Genomic DNA, 26,903 nt, shown 5'->3' on the forward strand with positions numbered 1-26,903 from the left:
CGTCTAATGCTCCATCGACTAGCTGCTTGGATGAAAAAAAAGGGGCAGTTAAATTTACAGCCTCTTATTCTGTTATTCAGACAGACCCTTCCCCTCCTTTAATTAAGTCCTACTCTTCTTTCTAATCCAGCCTGTTTGTAATGTCAAGTATTCCTTCTTAGCCTGAGCGGATGTTAGTTGCTAATGCTATCAAGTCGAGTTTTGTCAATTTTAAAAGAAGGGACCATTTGCAAAGCAAAGTGTAACCATATGATAGGAAACCATCGCACTATTCCTACGGCCCAACCCCCATTGCCCATCCTTAATGAATACCTAGCATTAATATTATTAATTACTACTGCAATGGAAGGAAGGAAGGTCCTAATCTAGGTCATGGCTCGTGGCCCTTCTTCATCTCCCATTATTTCTTTATTTAACTCACTCGACAATTTTCACTATTCTGTATCTACTAACTAAAAAAATTTGTGTTACTTTAAAAGCAATTGTTAAGTGTTTTTTTTTTGGATATTATTATTAGGTGGAGTAATTTTTTTTTACTTAGGTTTTACCCTAACAGAATAACGTTTTCATTTTCCAAGTGTAATTATTAAGGCTCCGTCAGCTTCAACTATGGGTGCCCACCACTTTGATATTTGCGTGTAAACAGCTAGCGTTTTCTTTGATGTTTCTGGAACCGGGATCTTATTCATCATTCTCAAATAATTAATTCCCATGAAAATTACACTTTCACAACAAGTTGAGGAATGAGTGCTAATTTCTTTGCCCACTTGCAATATTCGTGGATACAATACCAAAATTGAAATGGGGAACAAAAATGTGGTACTAATTAATTAGTGTTTTAATTTTATTCACAAATGTTGCATTTATAATTGTTATATAACTCGAACCATACCGCTCAAAGTCTACTTTCAGTAAACTCTGTTGAAAGTTTAGTGTACCTTTTATTTAGATCCTGTCAAAAAAAAAGTCTGAAAATTAGATATGGAAACAACTATATATTACTATATATATGTAAATAAAAATAGTTGGAAAATAAAGAGCAAAAGGAATTTTGGAATTTATTTATAGACATGATGATTAGAATGAATATATGTGCGGTACGTTCTGTTGATAAGAGATATTTATAACCCCAGAATCAGAATCTGCAATAGAGGCTAATGCCTCTTGTGACAAGTCAATGCATGGTTCCTCTACATTTAATTACCTACACTGTTACACTTCCTCAGGAAGGATATAGGGTTCCTTCCTTGCTAATACAAGTAACTTGGTATGTAAGTTTGCTCACAAGCCCCGCCGTCATTCCAGATTCCATCACTTGCTGTTGCAAGCAATCATGGTTCCCTGCTCCTCATAACCGTAGCAAGCAGAAGCTGCAAAAAACTAGGACCAATAAATGATTACCTAATAAAGAAAAATGAGATTAATTATTAATCCATGTTTACGTGTGTAGCGGAGACATATAGAAGGTTCCAGTGCCAGCGTCTTGAGCATTTGACAATGAAATGTTCATGTAACGCACTTGATATTCCAATGTTTAATCATTTTTCCGAATGATCAGCTGCTAAAGCAGGTTTATGAAGCGTACAAAGTGAAAGTGGGGGAGCTCCCTCGAAGCCTGTTTGTGCGGCATGATATTTGGTTGCATGGTAGGCTACTACAAACGAATGGAACTAGAAATGTTGAGTCAGGTTTGCCACGTGACTGAACAATAATGCTCACCGAACGAGGCAAATTAGCGAAAGAAAGGGTGGAAATTACACTATATTGCTATAATTTCCTCAGTCCTTGCCAATAATTTAATCTCCTCTACAATACCCCCAACTTCAACTATTTATACAAATTTCAAGCATGGAATACCGCGACATAATATTATTAATTTTCTTTTGATAACCGGTACTTCTCAGGGTCTTCTTCTTAAACGGAGCTTAGAGATTGAAGCCTGAATATTTTTTGTGATCTTTATTTTCAAAGCTATGCATGTGAACTTGTTCAAGAAATGTACAAGTCAACCATAAAGATCAGTAGTTAATAGTGAATTAAATACAAGGGATATGAATTCATTAACTTTGATTGCTGTATATAAATTTATACTTCCCTTTTTTTTCATATAGAAGCAATATATATATATATATATAGACCATATATAGTTGATCACTCTATTATAATTGGGTTTAATTAATTGCTTATATATCTCTTATATAATTAATATATATTGCCAAATCCAATAACAGCTTCTAAGTTTCTGATTAAGATTTTAGCCTCCAATCATTTTTCATTGGATGTTTGAAGAATTGAGTAGCATCATGTACACGCACACTTCACATCATGCTGGTCCACCAGTCCCTATCAGTTTGTAGGTTATTATCTACTTGCTTAAGGCCAATCTCTTCGCATTAATGACACCTGGATCTCCCCCTTCCTATAAAATAATCTAGTGAATCATAAATATGTAGTACATAAATAAATTAAACAAGTTGTGTGGTTCAAAAACTTAAAGACAGAGAATTTGAGAGTCGGAAGAAATGGAGTTCCTTCTTCTCGTCTTGAGAACCATTTCTTCGCTAGCCCTTGCAGGAGTGGTTTTCTACATCTTTCACGCCTACATCACAAGCTGGCTCAAGTCTCAAAGGCTTAGAAGGAAGCTCCGTATGCAAGGCATCAAAGGACCACCTCCTTCCTTTCTCTATGGAAATGTACCCGAGATGCAGCAAATCCAATTAAAGGCAAGGAAGGCTCGGAGTCAGACTGAAATTGTTGCCCATGACTATACTTCCACCATCTTTCCATTTTTTGATCATTGGAGAAAAGAATACGGTAAGAGCCATTAAGCTTTCATTTCTATCTTCAACAAATATACGTACATGTAAATATATACACTATCAGTCTTGCATATGGATATGTGTTGATGCAGTACAACAATTACTAGTAAGATCAACTGTCAGTCAAGGAAGAAAAAACTACATTTTCATTGAGAAAACGATTTGAAAAAATTGGAAATGCATTTTTTTCCAGCGTGATAGAGCCTTTCTGTTGCAACCGAAAGGGTGCATTTTGGCAAATGTTTGAAAGTTTTGCATTCTTACGAAAAGTCACCATGACTAGGTGCCAAACGTACCATTGTGGCTCAAAACAAAAAACAAGCCGTAATCTCCTTTTGTTTTCTTCTTCTTTCCCTTTTGTAATATTCAGAAGAGACTCTGAAGTGAAAGCAACAATCTTATAGCATACAGAGATAGCTGATTATGTCTCTTCATTTTGAAAGCTATCTTCTTTTTTCTTTTTTCCAAATTGTGAATTATTGACATGAACAAATTAAAAAAAAAAAAAAAAAGCTCAAAACATAAACTAATTAATGAAAATCATAGATTGAAAAATATAGAGGTGTGGTGGGGGCAGTGAAGGCATTTAGAAATGAGAATTTGGGCCAAATTATTGATTTTGACTACCAACAGGCGCAAGGAGATGATGGCCCCATTTCCAGGAGGCCACGACGTAAACTATACTCAAAGCAGCAATTTGCTCTTGACTTTTCATGAGATAATTTAAACCTTTTTTTTATTTATATATAACATTTATATAGAGTTCATTAAAATAAACTATATCTTTTTTATTAAAAATGAATATTTGTACTACAATATATACGTGGTGGTGAGTCTGATGACAATGACACAATAATACTATTTTTTTTTTTTTTTGAAAATGACTCACAATAATACTTTTAATCTGAAAACATAATAATTGTATGCTAAAATACACTAGATATATGATATATGAATTAATTACTACAATTATTTAGTTAACTTTTATATTTTTTGGCATATAGCAGCATATCTCACATCGAAAGATTCCAATACATGAATATAAGTAGCTAGCTAGCGTAATGAACTCTACCTTTCTATAGAAGTGATAATAACGTCTAAATCTAAACGTGATACCTCATTTTATTAGTAATTAAATTAAGAAATGAAATATAACTACTGAGTAGCACTTTATAAAAGTGAAGTTTTTTATATATGGAACTATTTTAGGGATTGGTAGAATATAATTAATGATAGCAACATTTCATTTTTGAAAAAGGAAGGTGAAGAATCATGGCAGACCTTTGTGGTTCATGGCTGCTGATTATGGAGAAATAGTTTGGGTTCGGAAAGCCATTTTCATGGTTACCAAAGCCTAAGATCAAGATGATTCTCGATAATTGGATTTGGAAAAACAACGCTAAAAAGTGAAAACCCAACCCAATTTGATTTAAGCAAATGAATCTTTGCAAAGTTATTATATTTATTTACCAAATCGTATAAAAGAAAATGGAGCAATGCAAGGTAAAAGCTCTATAGCTTTAATTTATGCGTAGGGTGTTCTTACTCTTCTCAATGAACAGTTGAAATTATAACGCAGGTGTGATATACACATATTCAACGGGGCTTAGGCAACACCTGTATGTGAACGACCTTGAGGTAGTGAAGGAAATGAACCAGTTAAACACTTTGCATTTGGGCAAGGCTCCTTATATGACCAAGGCACTTAAATCCATGCTCGGCAATGGCATCATAAGAGCCAACGGCCATTTTTGGGCCCATCAAAGGAATATCATTGCGCCACAGTTCTTCATGGACAAGGTTAAGGTAATTGTTTACAACTTTGTTAATGTATGTATGGCTTTAATTAATCAATAGTCCAAAAGTTGAATACAGATATTACAAGAAGGCAAAGCATACAAACTAGTATTTCATATATTAATCTCTCAGGGCATGGTGGGACTCATGGTGGAATCAACAGAGCCATTGCTAAAAAAATGGGAAGCAATGATTGAAGCAAAAGGCGGTTTCCCAGCAGAAATTAATGTGGATAGGGATTTGAGGAGCGTTTCAGCGGATGTTATTGCAAGGGCATGTCTTGGGAGCTCTTATGATAAAGGCAAAGAGATTTTCTCCAAGCTTAGGACTATTCAAACCACCATTACAAAGCAAGGCTTTCTTTTTGGCCTCAATAATTCAAGGTATCATATTTCAATCTATACTTCCACAACCATGACTTTTTTCTTTTTGTTAAAGAATATTGGATAAAGTTACATCATATTTATATATCGATACTAGCTAATATATAATGAATTGGTAGATTTCTTCCTAACAAGAAGAAGATCAGCACCTTAGAAAGAGAGGTAGAATTATTGATCTGGGAGACAGTCAAAGGACGCCAACAGGAACGCTTAGACACATCTTCGTGTCGAAAAGATTTAATGCAGCTAATATTAGAGGGTGCTGTGAATGAAGCCACCGTAGGCGAGGCTTCGCCTCAGCAGTTTATAGTCGATAATTGCAAGAACATATACTTCGCTGGTCATGAAACAACTGCCGTCACTGCCTCCTGGTGTTTGATGCTACTCGCTCTGCATCCAGAGTGGCAAGCTCGTATTCAAGCGGAGGTGGCTCAAGTTTGCAAGAATGGCCTGCCCGATGCTGACTCAATTTCTCGATTGAAAACGGTATACATGCTGATCCACAATATTCTATTGTTTTCCTACAAGTTCATCACCACATAAGTTGTAAAAATGTGATTTTATTCCTTCCAGGTGACTATGGTGATTCAAGAAACCATGCGTCTTTACCCAGCAGCAGCATTTGTGTCAAGGGAGGCACTCCAAGAGACTCGAATTGGAAACATTATGGTTCCGAAAGGGGTATGCATTTGGACTGTAATTCCAACTTTGCACCGGGATCCTGATATATGGGGACCAGATGCCAACGAGTTCAAACCTGAGAGATTCATCAATGGTGTCTCCAAAGCTTGCAAATCCCCCCAAGGCTATATCCCATTTGGTTTAGGCACTCGCTTGTGCTTGGGTAAAAACTTTGCAATGGTTGAATTGAAGGTGCTTCTATCCCTTATAGTCTCCAGGTTTACTTTTTCTCTATCCCCAAGTTATCGACATTCTCCTTCTTTCAGGATGCTTGTGGAACCTGAACATGGTGTGTATATCCATTTACAAAAGATCTGACAGATCAGTGACATACCACTGGTTTTAAATGCCTTGAATATTAATCCAGTTAATGTATATGAAGCTTTATGTTTTTTATTTTATTAATGTTCCACGAAAGAAATAGAAGCTTATGTTGTTCTATAACCTCCAATACCATGGTACGTGGTCGTTAACTTTGATAGTGTGTCTTTGTAATAGATTGAGAACCGAATGGTACCGTGGGATGTGTTTGTTAGTTTATATGCAATGAGTGGCTGGCTTCAGATTAAATCCCCTTACCGTGTAGCCATTTTCCCCTTCATGGCTTCAAATTCTCTTTACAAAAAAATAATTCACATATTTCACTTAAACTATGAAATAAGATTAACTTAATCCTAAAATACTTATCTCTAAGTAATCATTTTTTCATGCTTTCAGTAATTAAGCAGAAAAAGGGATTAAATGCGATATTCTTTTAACAAAAGTGGGCTGGTTACAAAGGCCGAATTGAAGTGTTCAAGAACAACCTATAATGTGCAATAAACCAAATAATTTTTTTATCTTAAATATAATATAATTTCTTTTCCAAAAAAAAAATATAAACATAGTTTGTGCAAGTTGAGATTTTTCACCTTTAATATTCGTTTGAGCTAAATGCAAGCGGACAATTTTAACATCGTCATCAAAACAAATAATGAATCAGTTCACTTATTGTAGTCGCCACGGCACTTCTCTGTATGATGCGGCCATAGCTTCGACCCAACATGAATCGATCGAAAACCCAAAAAGGCTGATAGAATATCCTAAAGGAAAAGGAAAAAAGGAAAATGAAAAAGGCAATCCCAGCTTGCAACACGTTTCCATTGCCAGCGGGAGGATCTGGTGCTGCAAATATAAGTAATGAAGGATGACTCGATCTTTTGTCGGTATCTCTTTGTCAGTCATGAGTCGGCGATGGGATATTCATTTGTCCTGGATGATGATTGATACATGAGCAGTCAGTACGTTGCAGAACTTAAAACATATACACGTGAATTGTGATGCACTAGGCACCAAATTAGACCTTGTTAATTTACAAGTATATAAAGAAATCCCAATACTAACGGGACTAGTCAAAATTTCCTGCTGGCCAAACAATGGTTAGAGTTGATACGCCAAAACTAAACCAACCTCACACTTTCAAAAAGCAAAAGGAAATCGCCAATTGTCTGGGTAAAAGCAAAGTCTTAACACTTTATTATTATAATGAATAAAAACCTATCTGAATTGCATATCTAAGCCTAAAGGATTAGATTTACACGTTGATCAGAAATTCAAAAAACACCTTCCATTATTTACTGATGTTATACCTAGTCGTGAACTAAAAGAAAGCATTTTCTAATCAATAATCCAACACATGTAATCTATCTTACTTTTATTTAAAACTTGAGAGGAAAAAAAACTTGTTCAAACCAATCTTACTTATTTGAAAAAAATAGCGTAATAATGCAGTAATCTTGGTGATTGGCAAAGACTGAGCAGAAAAATAATATTTGGCTTCAACGCTGATATAAAGTACTAATTACACCACACACTCTTTCCTAGTTCCTATCATCCTCTATATATATATATATATATATATATATCTTAATTAATTTGCTAATCTGACGGCTGTCATTTGAGCTAAAAAAGAAAAGGCTTTAATTACATGACAAAAATATCCTCACTTTTTAAACAGTATTTGCTTTATAGGCAAAGAATATGGTCATTTTGGGATATAAACCATTGATTCATGAACCAACAATGTCATCATCAACAAAATATTAATTTTGATTATTTTACTCGGCTGTATAGTGGAGGGAAGGTATCTTTCCCCGTGCATTACGAAATGCATTGCGTCAATTTTAACCATATCAGGAAGAAACAAACATCAAAGGCAATAATGAAATTTCCGGCCAAAGCCTGGTTTTTTATATTAGAATCTCATCTTAAATACCCACTAGTAATATCCAACAAGCTGAAAGCAACTGCTGAAGCCCCTTTTATCGATCGCTAAAGAAACAGAGAGCCAGAAATGGGATATTCCGATGATGAATTTGATGTAATTGTAGTTGGAGCGGGCGTCATGGGGAGCTCAACGGCGTACCAACTAGCCAAAAGAGGGCAGAAAACCTTGCTTCTAGAGCAGTTCGATTTTCTGCATCACCGGGGTTCTTCTCATGGCGAGTCCCGCACCATACGAGCAACATACACCAAGGACTACTACCATGGCTTGGTCAGTGAGTCCTATCAGATGTGGGAGCAGACCCAGTCCGAGATTGGCTTCAGGGTCTACTTCAAGGCCCAACAGTTCGTCATGGGCCCAGCCGATGCCAAGAGCCTTCTCTCTGTCATCGCCAATTGTCAGAAGCATGCCACGCCACATCAGGTCCTCAACCGCCAGCAAGTGACGGAAAGATTTTCCGGGAGGATTGACATACCGGAGGAGTGGATTGGAGTGTGTTGCGAGCATGGTGGTGTTATAAAGCCCACCAAGGCAGTGTCAATGTTCCAAATGCTAGCGTTTAAGAATGGTGCGGTCCTCAGAGACAACGTGGAAGTGAATAAAATAATCAGAGATGGAGTGAGAGGCGGGGTAATAGTGAGTGTAAGCAATGGTGAAAAGTTTTGGGCTAAAAAATGTGTGGTGACCGCAGGGCCTTGGATGAGAAAGTTAGTTAAAACAGTTAGTGGGATTGAACTGCCCATTCAACCTTTGGAAACCAGTGTGTGTTATTGGAGGATTAAGGATGGTCATGAGGGTAAGTATGCAATTGGAAGTGATTTTCCAACATTCGCTAGCTACGGGAAGCCACATATATATGGCACACCATCGTTGGAGTTCCCGGGGCTGATTAAAATTGCAGTGGATGAGGGTTATCCGTGTGACCCGGATAAAAGGCCATGGGGACCTGGAGTCAATCCGAGCTCCCTGAACCAATGGATTGAGGAGACATTTAGAGGGTTGATTGATTCAAGTGGACCTGCTTCAACTCAATTGTGCGTGTACTCGATGACCCCGGACGAAGATTTTGTGATTGATTTTCTTGGAGGGGAGTTTGGGAAGGATGTTGTGATTGGTGGTGGGTTTTCTGGTCATGGCTTCAAGATGTCTCCGGCGATTGGGAGGATACTGGCTGATCTGGTGCTTACTGGACAGGCAAAAGGGGTTGAGCTACAGCACTTTAGGATAGCAAGATTTGAGGAGAATCCCAGAGGGAACATTAAAGACTCAGAAGATCAAGTTGGGCCATCAACAAGTGTACTCTGACACAAACAAAACCAATTTCTACTGATTGTGTGTTCATTTTCCAAATCTTCCTTCTTTCGAATAAAAAGGACAAACCCTACACAAGGCTTTCCGCTTTGCGAGGTTGGGGTGAGAGTCCATAAAAAAAATGAATAAAAACTTTTACTTTGCGTTTTGATCTGTAGCCGGTCTATGTTGCGTGCAGCATTAGTAATATCTCTGTCTCAGCCTCGTCTAATTTATGAATCAGCTTTTCATCAGTTCAGCACAAATACCAATTCCCTAGTCCCCGCTCAAATGCTTCATTTTCCACCCTTTTTATCTTCAGCAAACATACAGAATATGTAGCATAGCGGATTTTTTGCATGTTGAAAAGTTGTACGACACAAGTTCAAGTTAGACTATCTTCGATTTGACGAACACCACAAAAACACTAAAGATTCAAAGGAGAACTTCAGGATTAAGCCAACAAAACAGAGAAAGAGAAGAGAAGACAAAAGTGGTGGGGGAGAGAGAGAGAGAGAGAGAGAGAGAGAGAGAGAGGAGTGGAAAATAAGGTTAGAAAGGCACAAAATTTAACTCAAATCTGCTGCAAATGTACAATATAGAACACCATTCAATTCAAAATGCAGCATTCCTGTTTGTGTATAACTAACAAACTTTTGCTTGTAGACATCTTTTAACTACAGTAAGCATCATACAACCTTTGGCTGGTTCAAAGTGAACAATCCTCAATCTATGTCCTGCATAATTGTAACAAAGATTTTTCCTTATTGGACATAACCAAGCAATCTGATATGCATACAAAAAAAAAAGGGCAAATTAAAGTTGCCTGGTTGAGCTAAATAATGAATAAATGGACCATGTTTAGAAAGGAAAAAAATGATTATGGAGCTTAGAATACATTTGAATTTTGAAGGCAAAATCATGGTTGGCACTCCTTGCAAGACCATAAACTCAAGTACGAGAAGCATGGCTTGTAAGAAACAAGACAGAAATTGGATTATGAAATGAAGCAAGGATAAGAGGAAAAAGGAAAGGAGTTAGTATAAAAGACAAAAGAATCTATGAAATGCAATCCATGGAAAATTAGAATCATGCTAGTTTCAAATAGAATGCAGATGCATAACTCTAAAAAGCAGAGTGAAAAAACAAGGATAAAGATAAACATGTTCACTAAGCATGATATGGAACGGTATGAAATAACCACATCTGAGAAAATGGCCGCTAACCAGATTGGCTTGTCATAATACAAAAGCTGTCAACAGCGCATGCAGTACTACAGCCCAATAGATTATGATGCCAAACTGTAAGGCAGTTTGTTGCATGACTGCCCTATCACAAGACACCCTGGTTGATTATGTAAACGTAACATAGTTACTTAGATAAAAAGGCTACTTTTGGTGCGTAAATAAATAAAGAAATTAATTAATTAATTAAATCTCAGCCCAAACGAAATTTGCAGTACTTCAAATCAACACAAACGTAAGTGATCTACTATTATATATGTTATAGGTCTTGTAAACCTTGGAACAATTCTTGATGTGGTAAGTGATTTGAAACCACGAACTGAGGAAATAAATGAATTAAAATGTAAGTACTTGTGCGCTTTTAGATAGAAGTTATCTTCACTTAAAGCAGAAATAAGTAATTAATGATCAAATAATTTTTAAAAATCAGTAAAGAATAACCTTATCTTCATCTTCTAATTTACTATTACTACCATTATACACATCTATAGCAATAGCAACTTGATCGTTATTTACTTTACACAAACTACGAACTTGGGAATTGGGATGCCGTGGAGATCCCTGCTACTACCCACTTGTTCATCTACACAAACGTTCAGCAAACTAGACTAAATAAAAAAATTTTGCTTTTGATGCTGCAAAAGGTATAACTTATTCTTGTGAACAGATAAGATGAAAGTACCTAATTATCAACTTTAAAATCATCATCATTTGTTTAAGTAGCAATCCAAATTATAAGCAAAAGATACTATACATGTAAATGCAGATATATTTGCTGTATAGGTTTTGCCTCTATAGCCCTATTCATGCATCTATGTGTGCGTGATAAACCCAGCCAAGACTTTCTACCTTTTAGAATGAAATAAGGAAACTTTGATCAGAAAACAAAGAAATGAGGAAACGGAAAATTTCCAAAATAAAACTTAGGTTTTCCTTGCTCACATCACAGTTTTCCCTATCACAGGCTTTGAAAGAGGTCCTAACTGCCCATCTGCAGTTAAAGAAACTTGCGAACACATCAAATAACTTACCACAGGTTCAACTTCCACAATTTCAGAGTTCAAGCTCGCGGCCTGACCCACATCTCCCACACCTTCAAGCAAATTTAATTGGGCTTCCATCTCATGCAAAGTATTCTTGAGAGTTTCTTCTCTGCTGGTGAACTATAAATAAGCATGCACTAGAGAGTTCCAGCCCTCAATGAAAAATCATGGTTGAAGACAGAGTTTGGTGCCAAAATTTGCTTTATTTTTTGAAGAAAGTTTGGCGCATGTTTTTTTCACTTATGTCTAACGCATACTTCACAATCCTGTGTAGTTGACAGGTTTCACTGCTAGCTTGCTCTATAATCCAAAACGCCCCACGGTTATGTTTGGATTTTATTTTACGTGAAAAGAAACCCAGGCCGACATGGTAATTCCGGAGATGCGCGTGCGCCCATAGCCAATGGGCAGTGGCCCAGGAGAGTCAATATCCATATTTTTTACGGAGTCCACTTTCGTCTTTTAAAGGGTTTTGATCCCGAAGTGTGAACACCATACCCATAAAAGCCGGTGCAACTTTGGGCGGGGCCCATCAAGCATTAGATAGGAAGCCCCATCTTGTTTGTAAGTTGACAATAATGTCACAGATATAATAAGAAAGTGATAGTCAAGGCAAAATCCCAAAAAGCACGCGTGCAATATGTGTAGACTAATATGCCCACCTCGTTGAAACAATATGAGAATAATACGCAAATTGCTAACATTCCTTTAAATTTAAGCCTTTGGAATCAAGCAATGACCATTTGCTTAGAGAACGTGCTCGAAACGCCCACCCCAAGTAACTTTCGTGAACATACGTAAAGGAATCCAATTCTGTCAGACATGGTCTCCGAATTATTCTTTATTATAAAAGTGAAAGCATCTTTCATCTGTTAACTCTTTTATTAAATTTATTTAAAGCGGTTCAATTCAACCTAAAAAGTAGCCGCGATTAAAATTTCCCAGCAACCAAAACTCCCGCCCCCCCCCCCTTCCCCCCAACCAAATCGTTTTATATTTCCCTGGTGAACGCCATGTGAATAGCGACGACCCTTTAATTTTATCAGACAAAACAATCGCTTTCCCTTAAGTTAAAGTCAGAAATCACAACTCAGTACTCTTTGAAAAACGAGTTAAACATGACGAGAAAAAAAAAAGGGGAAAAGTATGGTTCACCGTACAATAATCAATGAAATTGTCAGGGCTAATGGTGGCCAATAAAGATCTACCTAACTTAAGTCTGCTTTTTGGGCTCTTTCAATTTTTGATGGAAAGGATGAAAAAAAAATGTAGAAGAAAATTTTGTTAATTTTATAATTAATAGAACAAAAGATATCTAATTATGACTTGAAAATAATAAAAAAGTGAGAGAATATATCAAAAATTAGTAGCCCATAAAAAATTAAAGCATATGGATTAATATTTAAAATAGAAGGAACATGATTCCGGTTATTGTTTCACTGGCAAATCTGTTCGGATTCACATCAAGGAATCAAATCTTCAACCAAATCCTCTACAATGTTGCTTAGTGACACCAACAAATGTTTTATATTTCATTTTTTATCGTATCAATATTAATTTAATCAAAGTCAAACTAGAATAAAAACTTAATTAATTGTAAATAATTAATTTAAGATTTAATTGATAGTAACAAAAGAATGAGGACTCTTATAATAAATTTAAGTAAATAGGCTTATTTAATATTTTAGCAATCTTGTTCACGTATTAAGCTAGTTAACACCAGTATATGTAGACCCATGTAATTAGAATTTACAATGGTGGTATATTAATAATAATCTAAAGCCAAGTCGTGGGGCTTTGTTATTAAAAATTTTGCACAATAATCTATCCCTCAATTGTGGTTTGGAAATAGGAAATAATAATGTTAATTAAGTTCTATAGAAATCATCAATACATACAAATTTCAAAGTCTATAACACATGGGTTTCGCATATTTTATATATTTGAATGAAAGACTTTTGACTCAAAATATTTAATTTTAGTCGAAATCGGATAGCCAATAGGGATTTCTTATCTTTCTTTAATAATGTTTTTCTTATTTTGAAGTTCACAAGATTGAGTCAACCAAAATGTTGTTTAAACTTTGTATTATTATAAAATTATTATCCTTTAAATTCAAACGTGTTAATATTATTATAAACAACCAAAAAAAAAAAAAGCATCTGTCTCATAAGTTTTCTTAAGATGAATATGGAACAAGTTGACAAATGAATGCTATTAATTTATTCCCACTAAGTATAAAACAACCATTCCCCAATTATATAAGCAATCAAAGTATTGGAGAATCGCATTTTTCGTTGACCCTATCATATTTAGAACAATAAAATCTTCGCACGAATCACTTCAAAAGTTTAAACCTTATAAAAACATTATAATATATAATTATTGTTTTTTATGTATTTATTATCATACGTTAAATTAAATTAAAGATTAATATATATATATATATATATATCATCAGAGATAGTGATGACTTTTGAATCAATTTAATTAAATCGAAGTTGTACGTGCCAAGCATTTAAAACTTCTTGCCCTTTTGTTTCCTAGACGAAGACGTCAAATATTAGTACTACTAAGTTTTAAGTTATGATTTTTTAGAGTCGACATTGCATATAATTCATAAAAATATATAATATAGTTTTTTATGTATATAAAATTATAAGAGATTTGAATTTTAATTATTGATAAAAAAATGCAAATTTTTTATTAATAAATCATATATGATATATTAATAAATTTATTTTTATTTCAAAATAGATGAAAGATTTTAATTTTAACATAATAAGAATGTATTACGTGTTAACATATAATGTAATTAATATCATAGATGATTTATAAATTATAATTAAATATTTAATATAATATATAAATTAAAAAATTAAATTTAAATACTTAAATTATAAATTTATTAATTAATATAATAATACTTTTTAATATAATTAATTTTTAATAATAAAATATAAAAATAATATTTTAATTATTATATTAATTAATATATTTATAATTTAAATATTATATTAAAAATTAAAAAAATTCAAATAATCCATTCTTTTTTGAGAATTGGACCCTGCATAATTTGAAATCCTTTTTAAAATAACAGTATTGACTTATAGTACAACACTACTAGCACCACGATTTCGATAGCGGACATTGACAAAGGAAAGTGGGAGAGAGAAAAAAGCGATGAAACAAAAGTCAAAAGTTGACAGGAAAGCTGTTTGATTTATTGGTCATTTGGCTGGCACTGTTAATCAAAAGCAAGATAAGTATGATGATTTCCTTTTGCATCGCCCTACCCCAACAACTCGACCAAATAATTTTATACTGTTAATCTTTTATCTTCAATTTGATTTCAGTAACAAGAAGTTGTTATTGGAAAAGCAAGCCTTACTAAAATTAAATTTTAAATTTTTATGGTGCATTTTGCAGGAAAATTTGCAAAATAAATATATATTATTATACTTAATAGCTACAGGCAACAATGAAAAAACAGTTTCAAAAGAACAGTGACAGACTTTCTTCACTTTCCACTTCTTCAATTGGCACCCGCTAACTTTCAGGACTCATTAAAACATATCCCATATTACCACGTGAGTTTGAAAATTAATAATGTCATAGTCAACTCTTTGATGTGCTAAACAACCGTTGGATTAGCAAGGTAATCAAACGGTTCAGGAAAGAGATGCCGGCATCACCCGGCACCATAAAAAATGAAAAGTTCGTCAACAGTTTGAGATTAAAAAAAAAAAATGCAAAATGACTCCACGTGATTCCCACTTTAGTCATCTTTCTTTCTATCTTAAGAGGACAGAATTTAAATGTATTTATTTGATGAAATTTGGTAAAATTCATTCAATTTTATCGTAATTCACCTCACATGAATTACTTTTTGTCATTCATTTTAGTTCCGAAGATAATTAGCGTTAAAGTCAAAATTCAAAAAGTAGCCATTTGAGTTGAAAAGAAAATTTGACTTCCCAATAAAAGAGTCACAAATTTAATTATTTTCAATCAAACCACTTGCCTTAAAAAATAAGCATTCACAGAAAGAAAAATGGGAAAGCTCTAATAAAGACTAAAGTAACATTAATCACTGTGTCGTTTCTGACTTGTGATTTGTAACCGAGAGAGAGAGAGAGAGAGAGAGAGAGAGAGAGAGAGAGAGAGGAAGCGTGTGAGTCGTTGTTCTGGTCTCGTCAACGTTGTTAATAAGTTAATTCTTTTTCTGCAACCTTCCACGAAATTTCAAACCCCCTCAATTACTCCCTGGGACCAAAAACAAAATTTTACCTCATATTCTCTGGTGTTGGGGCCCACCACCAACAACTTCAAAATACAAATCCCCCGCGTCCATTTGTTTATTCAACCATCTTCCATTAGAAATCTTCAAACTAAACGTAGCCGTTGGATCAAAACTCCACTTTGACTCCCACCCAATCTCTTACCCGGTCATCCGGTCACCATTTAACCCTTATATCATCCCCTTGCTCGCGCACTTCCCCTTACTCTTCCCTCTTCATCCTCAACTCTTCTCTTGCACCAGGCTTCAATGTCTTGTTGAGCTCTCAAGCCATCTCCCCTGCGCGCTTTGTTTCCGTGTGTTTTCGTCGTTGGTTTCTGAAAATGGCGGCGAAGCTGATGAGTTTTCCAAAGATGGATGATCAGATGGCCATACAAAATGCTGCATCACAGGGATTGAAGAGCATGGAGCACCTGATCCGCCTCCTTTCTCCCCAGTCAAACCACGTCGACTGCACGGACCTCGCCGATCACACCGTCTCTAAGTTCAAAAAAGTCATTTCACTACTCAACAGAACTGGTCACGCAAGGTTCAGACGCGGGCCGATTCTGTCCTCATCTTCCTCGTCTTCCCCATCATCATCCTCCGCATCTCTAACCGTTCCTAATTCTCAGAAGACTGTAAGTCTAACTCCGGCTCCAATTACAACACCAGCGACCATAAGTCCGGCGCGGCTCGCATCTCCGGTTATCACTCCTGCTAGTTTCGTTCAATCGCAACCACAGAGTTTGACGCTCGACTTCTCAAAACCTAATTTGTTTAGCTCTAATGCTAAAATTACTGAGTTGGAGTTTACAAAAGAAAACTTAAGCGTTTCGTCGAACTCTTCGTTTATGTCTTCTGCCATCACCGGAGACGGGAGTGTTTCCAATGGAAAGCAAGGATCGTCTCTATTCTTGACGCCGGCACCGGCCATTTCGGCTGGAAAACCACCGCTCTCATCGGCTCCACACAAGAAGAGGTGCCACGAACATGACCACTCTGAAGACGTCTCCGGCTCCGGCATCGGCAAGTGCCATTGCTCGAAGCGAAGGTAATATTACTTATTTTTTAGTTTTCTTAACCTATTGCGAATTTTGGCAGTCAGTTTTGGCTTTTGATTAAGGTTGTATAAAGTTGATGATTGAGCTGGCTTTGTGAGTCATCAAAATAATTTTAGTCGAGTTTCATTAAAATCGGCTGAGTCAGGAGTAAAATTTCTGAGTTTCGCTGGATTCGTCTGGATTGTGACGAGTTCTGGGTCATTGTTGGGGGCTGTTGAACAGTTTAGGTATTAAATGATAGGGCAGGCGTGATTATAACAAAAAGCTATGTTTTAGTCAGAGAGGGGCATCAAATTCTTGAACGATGTGTTGTAAGAGTTTTGTCTTCGTTTAAGTACTTTCGAGGCTTTTCCTCTGGGATGAAGATAGACGACAAAACACGCAAACTGCCCATGATAGCACTTATGGTGCATGATAGGTTTCGATGCGCTTTATTTTTTTATTGATTATTTATTTTGATGGAAGTCCACTTATTTTTAATTAATAATCATTTAAGTATAAATTGGAGCGATTTTGCTTAAGGCCTTTGTTTGTTCTTAATATTGCAGAAAAAATCGTATGAAGAAAGTAATCAGGGTTCCAGCGATCAGTTCGAAGATCGCCGATATTCCTCCAGACGACTATTCTTGGAGAAAGTACGGGCAAAAGCCCATAAAGGGTTCACCATACCCACGGTAACAACTAAATTCCTATTGAATCTTCAACCTCGTCGATATTTCTAGTAGGATTCGTTTTTTATTCTAGTTTTTGTTTCGAATATTTCAGTGGATATTACAAGTGCAGTACCATCAGAGGGTGTCCTGCAAGGAAACACGTGGAGCGAGCCTTGGATGAACCGTCCATGTTGATTGTAACTTACGAAGGAGAGCACCGCCACTCTCAACCCGCGATGCATGATAACGTGGCATCTGGCTTAGGACTAGTCTTCGAGTCAACATGATAAACAAACGCTAGATTAGAAAAAAAAAAAAAAAAAGAAAAACAAAAGAAAGGACGTAGACTTTTGTAATATATTTTGGACTCGTTGAGGGGCTGGATGTAAATTTGTTTATTTTTCGAAATGAAAAAGAAAAAAGTATAGACTAGTTAAGATTTTGCCAATCGGTGCTTAAAAGTATTAAAATTAAAGTTTAATTAAATTGTTTTTTTATTTATTACTGTTAGTGATTAATTGTGGGGCTTATTATTATTTTTTAATAATAATAATAATAATAATAATTTGGTGATGGTTGATCTAGAGTGAGTGTTTGTGTGGGTGGGTGGGTGGGTGGGCGTGGGGTGTAGGATATTTGTCAAGGGTGAAAATGAGAGTTATCCGTCGGAAGTACATCTTTTTTAAACATTGATTACAGTTCCTTGAATTATGAAATTAAAAAAGTGAATGAATAGATTTTTTGATAAAATATTTATGAATACGATTGATTTTTTTTGTTTATATTTATTTATTAATTTTAATATAAATTGTTATATATTTATTTATTAAATGATTAGAATATGTGTACTCATCATCATTAGTTTTAATTTATTTAATGTTTATAAATAAATTTGATTATAATTTATTTAAAATATTAAAAGTTTATTATTTTAAAATATAATATTTTTATTAATTTATAAATTATCATATAAAATTTATATCATTAAAAATTATATATAAGATAGATTAAAAATCCCTTTAATTTACGAAAAATATTATTAAAAAAACTCTTTTTATATATTTAAAAGATGATAAAAAGTTTGAACGTAGAAGTTTGAAAGAATATAAATTTATTTTTAATCAATCTCACAATCGGCACAACAGTCAAGACAAGAAATGGTAAATTCTATAAATAAGTTTCCTTTGCCACTGATTTATGGATAAATCAATGGTAAAAGTTTAGAAACCAACAAGCCAATCTACTAATTGATTGTGGGCTATAACAAAAATTAAATCCATTCATTGAGATTTATATCAAGAGTTTGTTTGTGTTGGACTAAATTCGATAAAAATAATTGAACTGAGTTTGAACACGTGTTTTGAAACTCATTAAGGACTTGTTTATGTATAAGTTGATGTATTTTTAACTGAGTTAAAATTAAACAAGTGAAAATTCGGCTTGACTTGTATGTGAACTTATTATGGATGAGCTTTTTAACCTTTTAAGCAGAGCAATTATAGGTGGATCATCTTATAAATTAGAGTATTTATAGATATCTTAAAAATTAAAAAATAAATTGTTTTACTGAATACTTTAAAAAAATTTTATAAATACTTTCAAAAACTAAACAAAAATTACATATTTCACTAAACATCTAAAATTTCCTCATAAAAAATTTTTTATTCATAAAATTAATAAATTCATTGATAATACAATTAAATCAATTCATAAATTTCTATATATATATTATATAAATAAACATTAGAAAAACCTGAATCGGTCGTTGAAAAGCAACTATTGTGTTGGATTAAGGCCGCCACGGCTAGAAGTGCTGGTTGTCAAAGTTTTCCATAAAATAATAACAACAATTATTATTATTACCTTCTTCCATCCACCTCTACTTTGGACTGACCCAATTATTATTATTATTATTACTGCCCTCTTCTATCCACCTCTAATTTGGACTCACCCCTCCGGTCTCAGAGCCAGTTTGTTTGTTTGCGTGTGAGAAGAGGTTCCTACTGTGTTAGAGTGAGAACCCATTGTAACCAGCCAAACAAACGGACCCCCTTCTTAATTTGCCAATGGGAATTATCGAGAGCAAGTCAAACTTGAAACTAGTGACAAATGGGATCTTAGTTAAAACATGGTTAAGGTTAACAATTACTCGTATGAATATGCAAATAATAAAGAGAAATGACAACATTTTTTTTTTGTTGTGAGAGAAACTAAGTACTTTTTTTTTTTGTATTCAAATGTGCATGAATTCAAATTAGGTAGCCGCAGGCTGATTCTAAGAATTTGTCTTTGCATTTGCCCATCAAGTTAGAAAGTTGGCAAAGCTTGTTGGAATGAATTATATTTGGTCAATGGCCAATTTCAACAAGTTAGTATTAGATTTCTTTAACATACTGAAAAACTCTCTTTACCTATAACTTCTTATTTTTATTACTGCCTATAATTGTTGAAAGACAGCGATCTTACGTTGGCAATTGTTTTTTTTTTTTCGTTAATGTTTGCGACAATTCAACGCCACCTGTTTTCATAAATAAAATATAGTTGCTTAGTAGTAATAAATGAAAAAAAAAAAAAGAAAATGTCAATCGAAATACCAAAAAAAAAAATGTCAATAGATCAAACGTTAACCTAGGAAAACAAAAAGAATAAAGGATACAATTAAAAAAGAATGTTCTATAAATAGATGAAATAATGTAAGCAAAACTCACAAAGTATAGGGACAGAAATATTATTTGGGGAAAGAGAGAGAAGCCGGTGCCTTCTGTCTTGGCAGGACTCACTCTTTCACTGTTGTAAAATAAAACTCGCTGATTCAGATTCCACTCCAACTCTCTTCCTTGTCGGCTCTACTCGCCGTTTCAACTATCCTTACTCCTCCCACTGCTATTCTTTTCCATTTCCGAGTGAGTTTTTTTTCCTCGTTTTCTCCTCCCCTTTTTGGTTTTGTTTTTTTCTCTATCTGATGACTATCTGGTTAGTTATGGATTCCGTGTATCATTTGGTTTGTTTTGGTGAGGAATGAAAGAGAAAAATGAGGTATTGTTCTTACATGAGTCCAGATTAATTCCATTTCAATTATTTCTTGGATGAACCATAGGGAAATTGATACGCTCACTCTAAAAAAGTAAACAAGAAAAACCCATTTTGTTTCTGCTTGTAGATCTTGAAAATTTGTAGTCTAGTTCAGTCATATTGATAGGGGTGAGAGTTTTGATTAGGATTTTTCTCGGGGAATATAATGGACCCATCTGTAAATGGTAATGATTTCAAGAACAATAATTGCATTGATAATTTGGTAGCTGTAAAAAGGTCATTGAAGCTTAGCTTAGAGAAATCGAAAACCCTAGGTTTGGCTCTTGAAAAGGCTGGACCAAGGTTAGAGGAGATCAACCAAAGATTGCCTTCCCTAGAAGCTGCTGTCCGCCCAATTCGTGCCGACAAGGATGCTCTTGTTGCTGTTGGAGGCCACATTAACCGAGCCGTGGGCCCTGCTGCAGCAGTGCTTAAGGTTTTTGATGCCGTTCATGGACTTGAAAGGTCCCTACTATCAGATCCTAGGAATGATCTTCCTGGGTATTTATCGGTGCTGAAACGCCATGAGGAGGCATTAAGGTTTCTGGGTGATAATTGCGGTTTGGCAATTCAATGGTTGGAAGACATAGTTGAGTATTTGGAGGATAACAGAGTTGCTAATGGACGGTACCTTTCAAATCTGAAGAAATCACTAAAGGGTCTGAGGGAGTTGAAAAATGATGGGGAAAGAATACATCTTGATGGTGGACTTTCACGTGCTGCATTAGATAAACTGGAACATGAGTTTAGACGACTATTGATGGAGCACAGCGTGCCACTTCCAATGTCATCTCCATCACTGGGCGAACAAGCATGCATTGCACCGTCCCCTTTACCTGTAACTGTTATTCAGAAGTTGCAGGCAATTCTTTGTAGGTTGATTGCTAATAATAGACTTGAGAAGTGCATTACGATCTATGTTGAAGTTCGTAGTTCAAATGTCAGAGCTAGTTTGCTGGCACTTGATTTAGATTATCTTGAAATCTCAGTCTCCGAATTTAATGATGTGCAGAGCATAGAAGGGTATATTGGACAGTGGGGAAAACATTTGGAGTTTGCAGTGAAGCATTTGTTTGAGGCAGAGTTCAAACTTTGCAATGACATTTTTGAGAGGATTGGCCTGGATGTTTGGAAGGGATGCTTCAGCAAAATTACTGCACAAGCTGGTATTCTTGCTTTTCTTAAGTTTGGGAAGACTGTTACCGAGAGTAAGAAAGATCCTATTAAGCTTCTGAAGTTATTGGATATATTTGCATCTCTGAACAAATTGAGATTGGATTTCAACCGGCTCTTTGGCGGAGCAGCATGTATTGAGATCCAAAACCTGACAAGAGATCTCATCAAAAGGGTGATCGAGGGTGCAGCTGAAATTTTCTGGGAACTCTTTGTTCAGGTGGAATTACAGAGGCAGAGTCCCCCTCCTCAGGATGGGAGTGTTCCAAGATTGGTGAGCTTTATAACTGATTACTGCAATAAAATTCTTGGTGATGATTATAAGCCAATCCTGACCCAAGTTCTGGTCATTCACAGAAGTTGGAAGCATGAAAAATTCCAAGAGAGGATTCTTCTTAACGAGGTTTTGAAAATAATTAAGGCCGTTGATTTGAATTTGGAAACATGGGTGAAGGCATATAACGATACCACCTTGTCGTGTCTTTTTGCCATGAACAACCACTGGCATCTGTTCAAACATTTAAAGGGGACAAGACTTGGAGACCTCATGGGAGATTCTTGGTTGAGGGAGCATGAACAGTACAAGGAGTATTATTCCACTGTCTTCTTAAGAGAGAGCTGGGGAAAACTCCCTGGTCATTTGAGCCGGGAAGGTTTAGTTCTGTTCTCAGGTGGCCGTGCCACTGCTCGTGATCTTGTAAAGAAAAGGCTGAAGTCTTTTAATGAAGCTTTTGCTGATATGTATAAGAAGCAGTCTAGTTGGGTTATCTCAGAAAGAGATTTGAGGGAGAAGATGTGCCAACTGATAGTGCAGACAGTGTTGCCTGTCTATCGAAGCTATATGCAGAATTATGGGCCATTGGTAGAGCAAGATGCAAGTTCCAGTAAGTATGCAAAGTACACAGTGCAGGGGTTGGAGCAAATGCTCCTTTCTCTTTTTCTGCCAAGGCGGGAAAGGTATGGCAGTTTTAAAGCTAGGCCAACCAGCGGCAAATTTGATAATGGGATAGATCTACGACGTACTGCATCTGCAGTTGTGTGATTGTCTAATTATTTTATTTTTGGTGTGGTTAACCTAGGAGGAAAATGTTGTGCATTTTCCCCATGTTTTAGAGGGTTAATCTTTTTATCTTGTACATATTGATGTTCTGAAGGCGTGGAACTATCCAGTTGGATATCATATTTCATCCTTTGCCCTTGGACAGCAGTTCCTTTAGACATTGTCATTTCATTACTCAAGGATCAAGTTTTATGAGTTGCCAGAATCTGATGAGAAACAGTTTTGCTCTGTCAACTGCAAAGCAAATGGACGGTCCCGGATTTGAAAATGAAGGATTATGTTGGGTTCGTTGATAATAATACTTTAGGTATAGTTGTTCCCTTTTACTTTCATATTCACTCATTGATTCTGTTACTAGCTAGTTGGCATTAAAGCTTGTAATTTGCTAGACTTCATGTTCAATTTTTTGACATAAAATGAAACTAGAGGTCTAGCTGTGATTAAATTATTTAGTCATCAATTTTCCCAAAAGAATAAGCTTTGATAAGATGATATTATGTGTTGTTGGATGGCTGTACCTGTTCTTGAGAACTTACCTGTGTATTATAGCCAAGAATCTCTGCTAAAACAGTATCGGGAATAAAGTGTTGGCTGATTCTGTAATTGTTATTTCTTCAATATTAATATAGTTGTTCATTCTTCAAATTTGTTTCCTTAAAATCATCGTTAGGCGTTAGCACTAAATTCAGCGTAGCTTGATGTAGATTGTATAGAGCAGCCTGTTTTATCTCTTGAGGCCTTGGTAGATATGTTGTATCTAGTTTGGCGATTAACAAGGATCTAATTAATCAATGTTGTAGATTTTTATCTTCGTTGGGCGGCTGTGATGGGCCTTGTTTTAGTGGCAAATATGAAATTATGGGGAAATCTTATCCTCTGGACGTCCTTTTTATTCCTTAGGGTGGATGATCATTGTATATGCCGGAGGAGCTACGGAACCCTGTAGTCAAAATCAACACCAAAGCTTTCCCAGATGGTATGTTTCCCTTCCCTTATTCTTTTGCAGTGCATTGCAGTATGAAATTAATTCAAAAGAAGATGTGTTCTCTTTGGATCCTTTTATCTATTTGTATGTTTGAGGCTTCAATTAGTCCATTTGAAAATATCAAATAATATTCACATCGAATCATTATGCAGGGAAAATCAAAGTCATTTGCGAATCTCTCGGATATAAGCTCAGTGAAAGATCTGCAGAAGGCAGAGAACCCATTGAACAAAAGGAGGAGGTTATTAATCGCGGACAAGGGGTCCAGGAAGTAATCTGGCTGCAAAACTCCAACTCCATGCCCCATCTTGCTTTGAATGAAGTCCATGAAGATAGAGAGCGTAAAGAAACGCCATCATCATGATAAAATATCAGTAGCAGCAACCAAACCAAAATTGCGGCAAAGCAAAGCCAAAGGCCACTTAAGTCGCAGAGTTGTTTTTCTCTTAACACATCTGCAAGTAGAACATCAACAACACTTTGCTTTTAGTGCTTTTAGCGTGAAAATGCTTTATTTAGAAATAGTATTAATAACAAGAAGGCAAAAAAAAGAAGATCCTGAAAGTGGTAGCCATTTCTGAGAGAGAACGAGAGAGAGAGTCAATGCATTATGTAGAAAATAGATTTTTGTGGGATAGAAAGTTGTAAAACATGCATGCATATAAACATTAAGCTTTGTTTCAAATTCATAAATGTCATATTGATTGATGTTAGCTAACGTCATTCATTTCGAATGAAATATCTGACCTACCTCATTTTAATTCTTCAATTATGAAAGGGCGGGCAGGCAGGCAGGCAGGTTAGTAGGCCATGGTAATTGCTTTTCAATATATTTTGTTCCCACTCGAAATGAAAGATAAAGAAAACCATTTTGAGAAGGAGTGTCGGTCCAATACAAAAATTTTAAATGAAATCCTAACCTGGAATCGGCCCAAGGCCAGTTAAGATGCGAGGGAAGGGTAATCCGTTAAAAAGCAACGCAGCGTTTAAATGTCAATGGCCGCACTTCCCTCACTGTGTCTTTGTAGGTTCCCTGGCAGCTCCCCGAGAAGTTATAAGATTAGGGTTCATCCCTCTCTTCCAATCTGCCTCACCAAGCCCAAGCTTTCGAGCTCTATGAGTCGACCAAGCTCCGATCCCGCCGCCACCAAAACCGACTCTCCGACGGCAGGGAACAACGACGACGTGCTGGTGCAGTACGTGGTTCTTCGGAGGGACCTAATAGACACGTGGCCATTGGGGAGCGTGGTAACACAGGGATGCCATGCCTCCGTCAATGCCATTTGGTCTCACAAGGACGATCCTCACACACTCCAGTATTGCAGCCCTGAAAATATAGACTCAATGCACAAGGTAAGCAAAGTTTTGTGTTTTCCCCGTGAATGAATTTGATTTATTAATAGATTGAGATATTGTTTAAAGTCGACGACTTTATCTAATAAATTAGTCGTTTAGTCGTTTTTAAGTTATAATAATCTCATAGCAGAAGAGAGAAATAAATGAAAGAGCATGATCCATTTGTCCCATAAAACCATCCAACAATGGACGTTATGTTTTTAGGATTACCCATCTTATTCTCACACTGTTGCTTTGAAGTTGTAGTAACCAAAACATCTTACTAGGTTTGTAATTAAACAAAGGTGAAACTTTGTTCTACCAGGAAAAATTCCTTCTTAGTTAGTTGATTACTATCACCTTAAAATGAGCGTTGCACACAGGTTGGCATTTAAAGGAATGAAGGACAGTAAACTTTGGCATTTTTATTGTCAATTTTACCTTTTTCTAATTTATGTTTATGCCTTCTCATCATCTTATAGTCTTCAACTTTGCCTCTTGAAATCCACTAAGCAGGCAAGCATTATTATGTTTTTTATATAAATTTTTTTAATGTATTGCATTATCCAAAAAGCAAGTAAAACCCTGCCTACTAAAAGCACCTGTACAACCAATGGAAGCTAATACTTGCTTCCAAGTTTAAAATCCCAATTTTTACATAATAACCTGTTTGCAGGTGTATAAAGAGAAGAAAAATTAGACAATCTAATCTTTACATTAGAAAAAAACACCCTGTAAGACAGTTCTTTCTTGAGGTAATAATAAAAAATAGCACTATTATGTTTTTAAGGTAATTAATTTGACTACAGTTGTAATAATAAAATATTTGACAATATCTCATCATCTAATCATAGCGAATGTCACTCGGTTTTACTTGCAAGGTTTTTTTACCCCTACGCCTTTGTCTGAAGTTAGTGTCATGGTCCTATATTTGTTCCTTGATTTGGTCTTTTCATCGAGTCTTTTGGTTAGTGCTTGGCACTTGCAAGTGGTCTTTCTGACCTCAGTTTTCTTTCCGGAACATGTAGGTCACCCTTGAGGTGAAGGGAGAAACCCAGATATTGAACTTGTCAGAAAAGCTGACAGCTGGTGGTATTGCTCATAAACTGTGGATTGAACAACCTGAAAACATTCCAACTTGCCTGGCTACAAAACCCTACCCCAAGTCCATAGTATCTTTGTTCTTCAAAAAGTTGAAACTTTGTAAGTGATTAGTCTAGTTCATAATAATTGTCATACTCATCAATATGGGTTTCTTGATTCTGTTAAATCCCTTTTTTGTTTTTTACCATGATTCTTTTGAGATCTATATTCCCTATATGAGCTTAAATTTATATATATATATATATATATGTATGTATGTATGTATGTATGTATGTATGTATATTCAGCATTGAAGCAAGGGTTTGCTGTTCTCATTTATATGGCACTAGAGCTACTCGCTGAGAACTCTAAACTGAACATGGGTTGTTTTGAGCTTTATCAAGTTTCTTGTTCCGAAATAAGAAACAGGAGAACGTAACTGACAGACATAATTTTCCAATTTTATGGTGCAGAGAAGTTCACAAGACAGTGATACTTAAAATGATATGATTCAACAAAACAAATATACTTGGTGCATCTCTTTACAGGTTATATACTAAAGGCACCGAAATGGTGTTTGCTGTATCGGCTGCAAACAACAGATGTAAAAAAATCTTATTATTATTATTATTATTATTATTTCTCTTTTTTTTTTTTTTTGCGAAAAGCACAAATGGCC

At 35.5% G+C, this 26,903-nt stretch overlaps 4 protein-coding genes, 2 long non-coding RNA genes and 1 pseudogene across 10 annotated transcripts; 6 read left to right on the forward strand and 1 right to left on the reverse strand.

Annotated features, from left to right (window-relative positions):
* The first annotated feature begins 2,441 nt into the window (after positions 1 to 2,441).
* On the forward strand, positions 2,442 to 6,220 carry LOC111299444 (cytochrome P450 714A1-like). The gene is made up of 5 exons (XM_022894632.2): positions 2,442 to 2,814; positions 4,399 to 4,625; positions 4,749 to 4,999; positions 5,119 to 5,485; positions 5,573 to 6,220. Exons 1-5 carry the CDS (start codon positions 2,523 to 2,525, stop codon positions 5,996 to 5,998), a joined length of 1,563 nt encoding a protein of 520 aa, XP_022750367.2. The 5' UTR covers positions 2,442 to 2,522; the 3' UTR covers positions 5,999 to 6,220.
* A 347-nt stretch (positions 6,221 to 6,567) lies between these two features.
* On the reverse strand, positions 6,568 to 12,211 carry LOC149513702 (uncharacterized). Of its 2 annotated transcripts, none has more exons than XR_016329818.1 (2): positions 11,509 to 12,211; positions 6,568 to 6,931 (listed from the first exon to the last, which is right to left on the reverse strand). It is a non-coding gene; the product is annotated as an uncharacterized LOC149513702 (long non-coding RNA). The 2 variants fall into 2 exon arrangements; XR_016329817.1 differs by lacking the exon at positions 6,568 to 6,931 and adding an exon at positions 9,774 to 9,970.
* Positions 7,759 to 9,499, forward strand: LOC111299445 (putative sarcosine oxidase pseudogene; annotated as a pseudogene). Its single transcript, XR_016329816.1, has one exon. The product of XR_016329816.1 is annotated as a putative sarcosine oxidase pseudogene (transcript).
* Positions 12,212 to 16,010: 3,799 nt separating the features above from the next.
* Positions 16,011 to 17,964, forward strand: LOC111299446 (putative WRKY transcription factor 17). The gene is made up of 3 exons (XM_022894634.2): positions 16,011 to 16,853; positions 17,412 to 17,537; positions 17,629 to 17,964. The coding sequence occupies exons 1-3, from the start codon at positions 16,144 to 16,146 to the stop codon at positions 17,801 to 17,803; spliced, it is 1,011 nt and encodes a 336-aa protein (XP_022750369.2). The 5' UTR covers positions 16,011 to 16,143; the 3' UTR covers positions 17,804 to 17,964.
* Positions 17,965 to 20,064: 2,100 nt separating this feature from the next.
* On the forward strand, positions 20,065 to 22,946 carry LOC149513703 (exocyst complex component EXO70A1-like). The gene has a single exon (XM_089747439.1). It carries the CDS (start codon positions 20,755 to 20,757, stop codon positions 22,801 to 22,803), a length of 2,049 nt encoding a protein of 682 aa, XP_089603565.1. The 5' UTR covers positions 20,065 to 20,754; the 3' UTR covers positions 22,804 to 22,946.
* On the forward strand, positions 22,829 to 24,545 carry LOC111299448 (uncharacterized). Of its 2 annotated transcripts, none has more exons than XR_016329819.1 (3): positions 22,829 to 23,128; positions 23,622 to 23,797; positions 23,959 to 24,545. It is a non-coding gene; the product is annotated as an uncharacterized LOC111299448 (long non-coding RNA). The 2 variants fall into 2 exon arrangements; XR_016329820.1 differs by having other exon boundaries at positions 22,991 to 23,128; positions 23,722 to 23,797.
* Positions 24,546 to 24,588: 43 nt separating this feature from the next.
* LOC111299449 (uncharacterized) lies at positions 24,589 to 26,874 on the forward strand. 2 transcript variants are annotated; one of them, XM_089747440.1, is made up of 3 exons: positions 24,589 to 25,159; positions 26,170 to 26,344; positions 26,698 to 26,874. In XM_089747440.1, coding segments are annotated over exons 1-3 (540 nt in total). In that variant the 5' UTR covers positions 24,589 to 24,796; the 3' UTR covers positions 26,700 to 26,874. The 2 variants fall into 2 exon arrangements, with proteins under 2 accessions (XP_089603566.1, XP_022750374.2); XM_022894639.2 differs by lacking the exon at positions 26,698 to 26,874 and having other exon boundaries at positions 24,590 to 25,159; positions 26,170 to 26,479.
* The last annotated feature ends 29 nt before the right edge of the window (positions 26,875 to 26,903 follow it).

This window comes from Durio zibethinus, chromosome 18 (assembly GCF_047325235.1).
Source record: "Durio zibethinus cultivar Kanyao isolate XHJ-2024 chromosome 18, ASM4732523v1, whole genome shotgun sequence".
NCBI classification, from domain to species: Eukaryota; Viridiplantae; Streptophyta; class Magnoliopsida; order Malvales; family Malvaceae; genus Durio; species Durio zibethinus.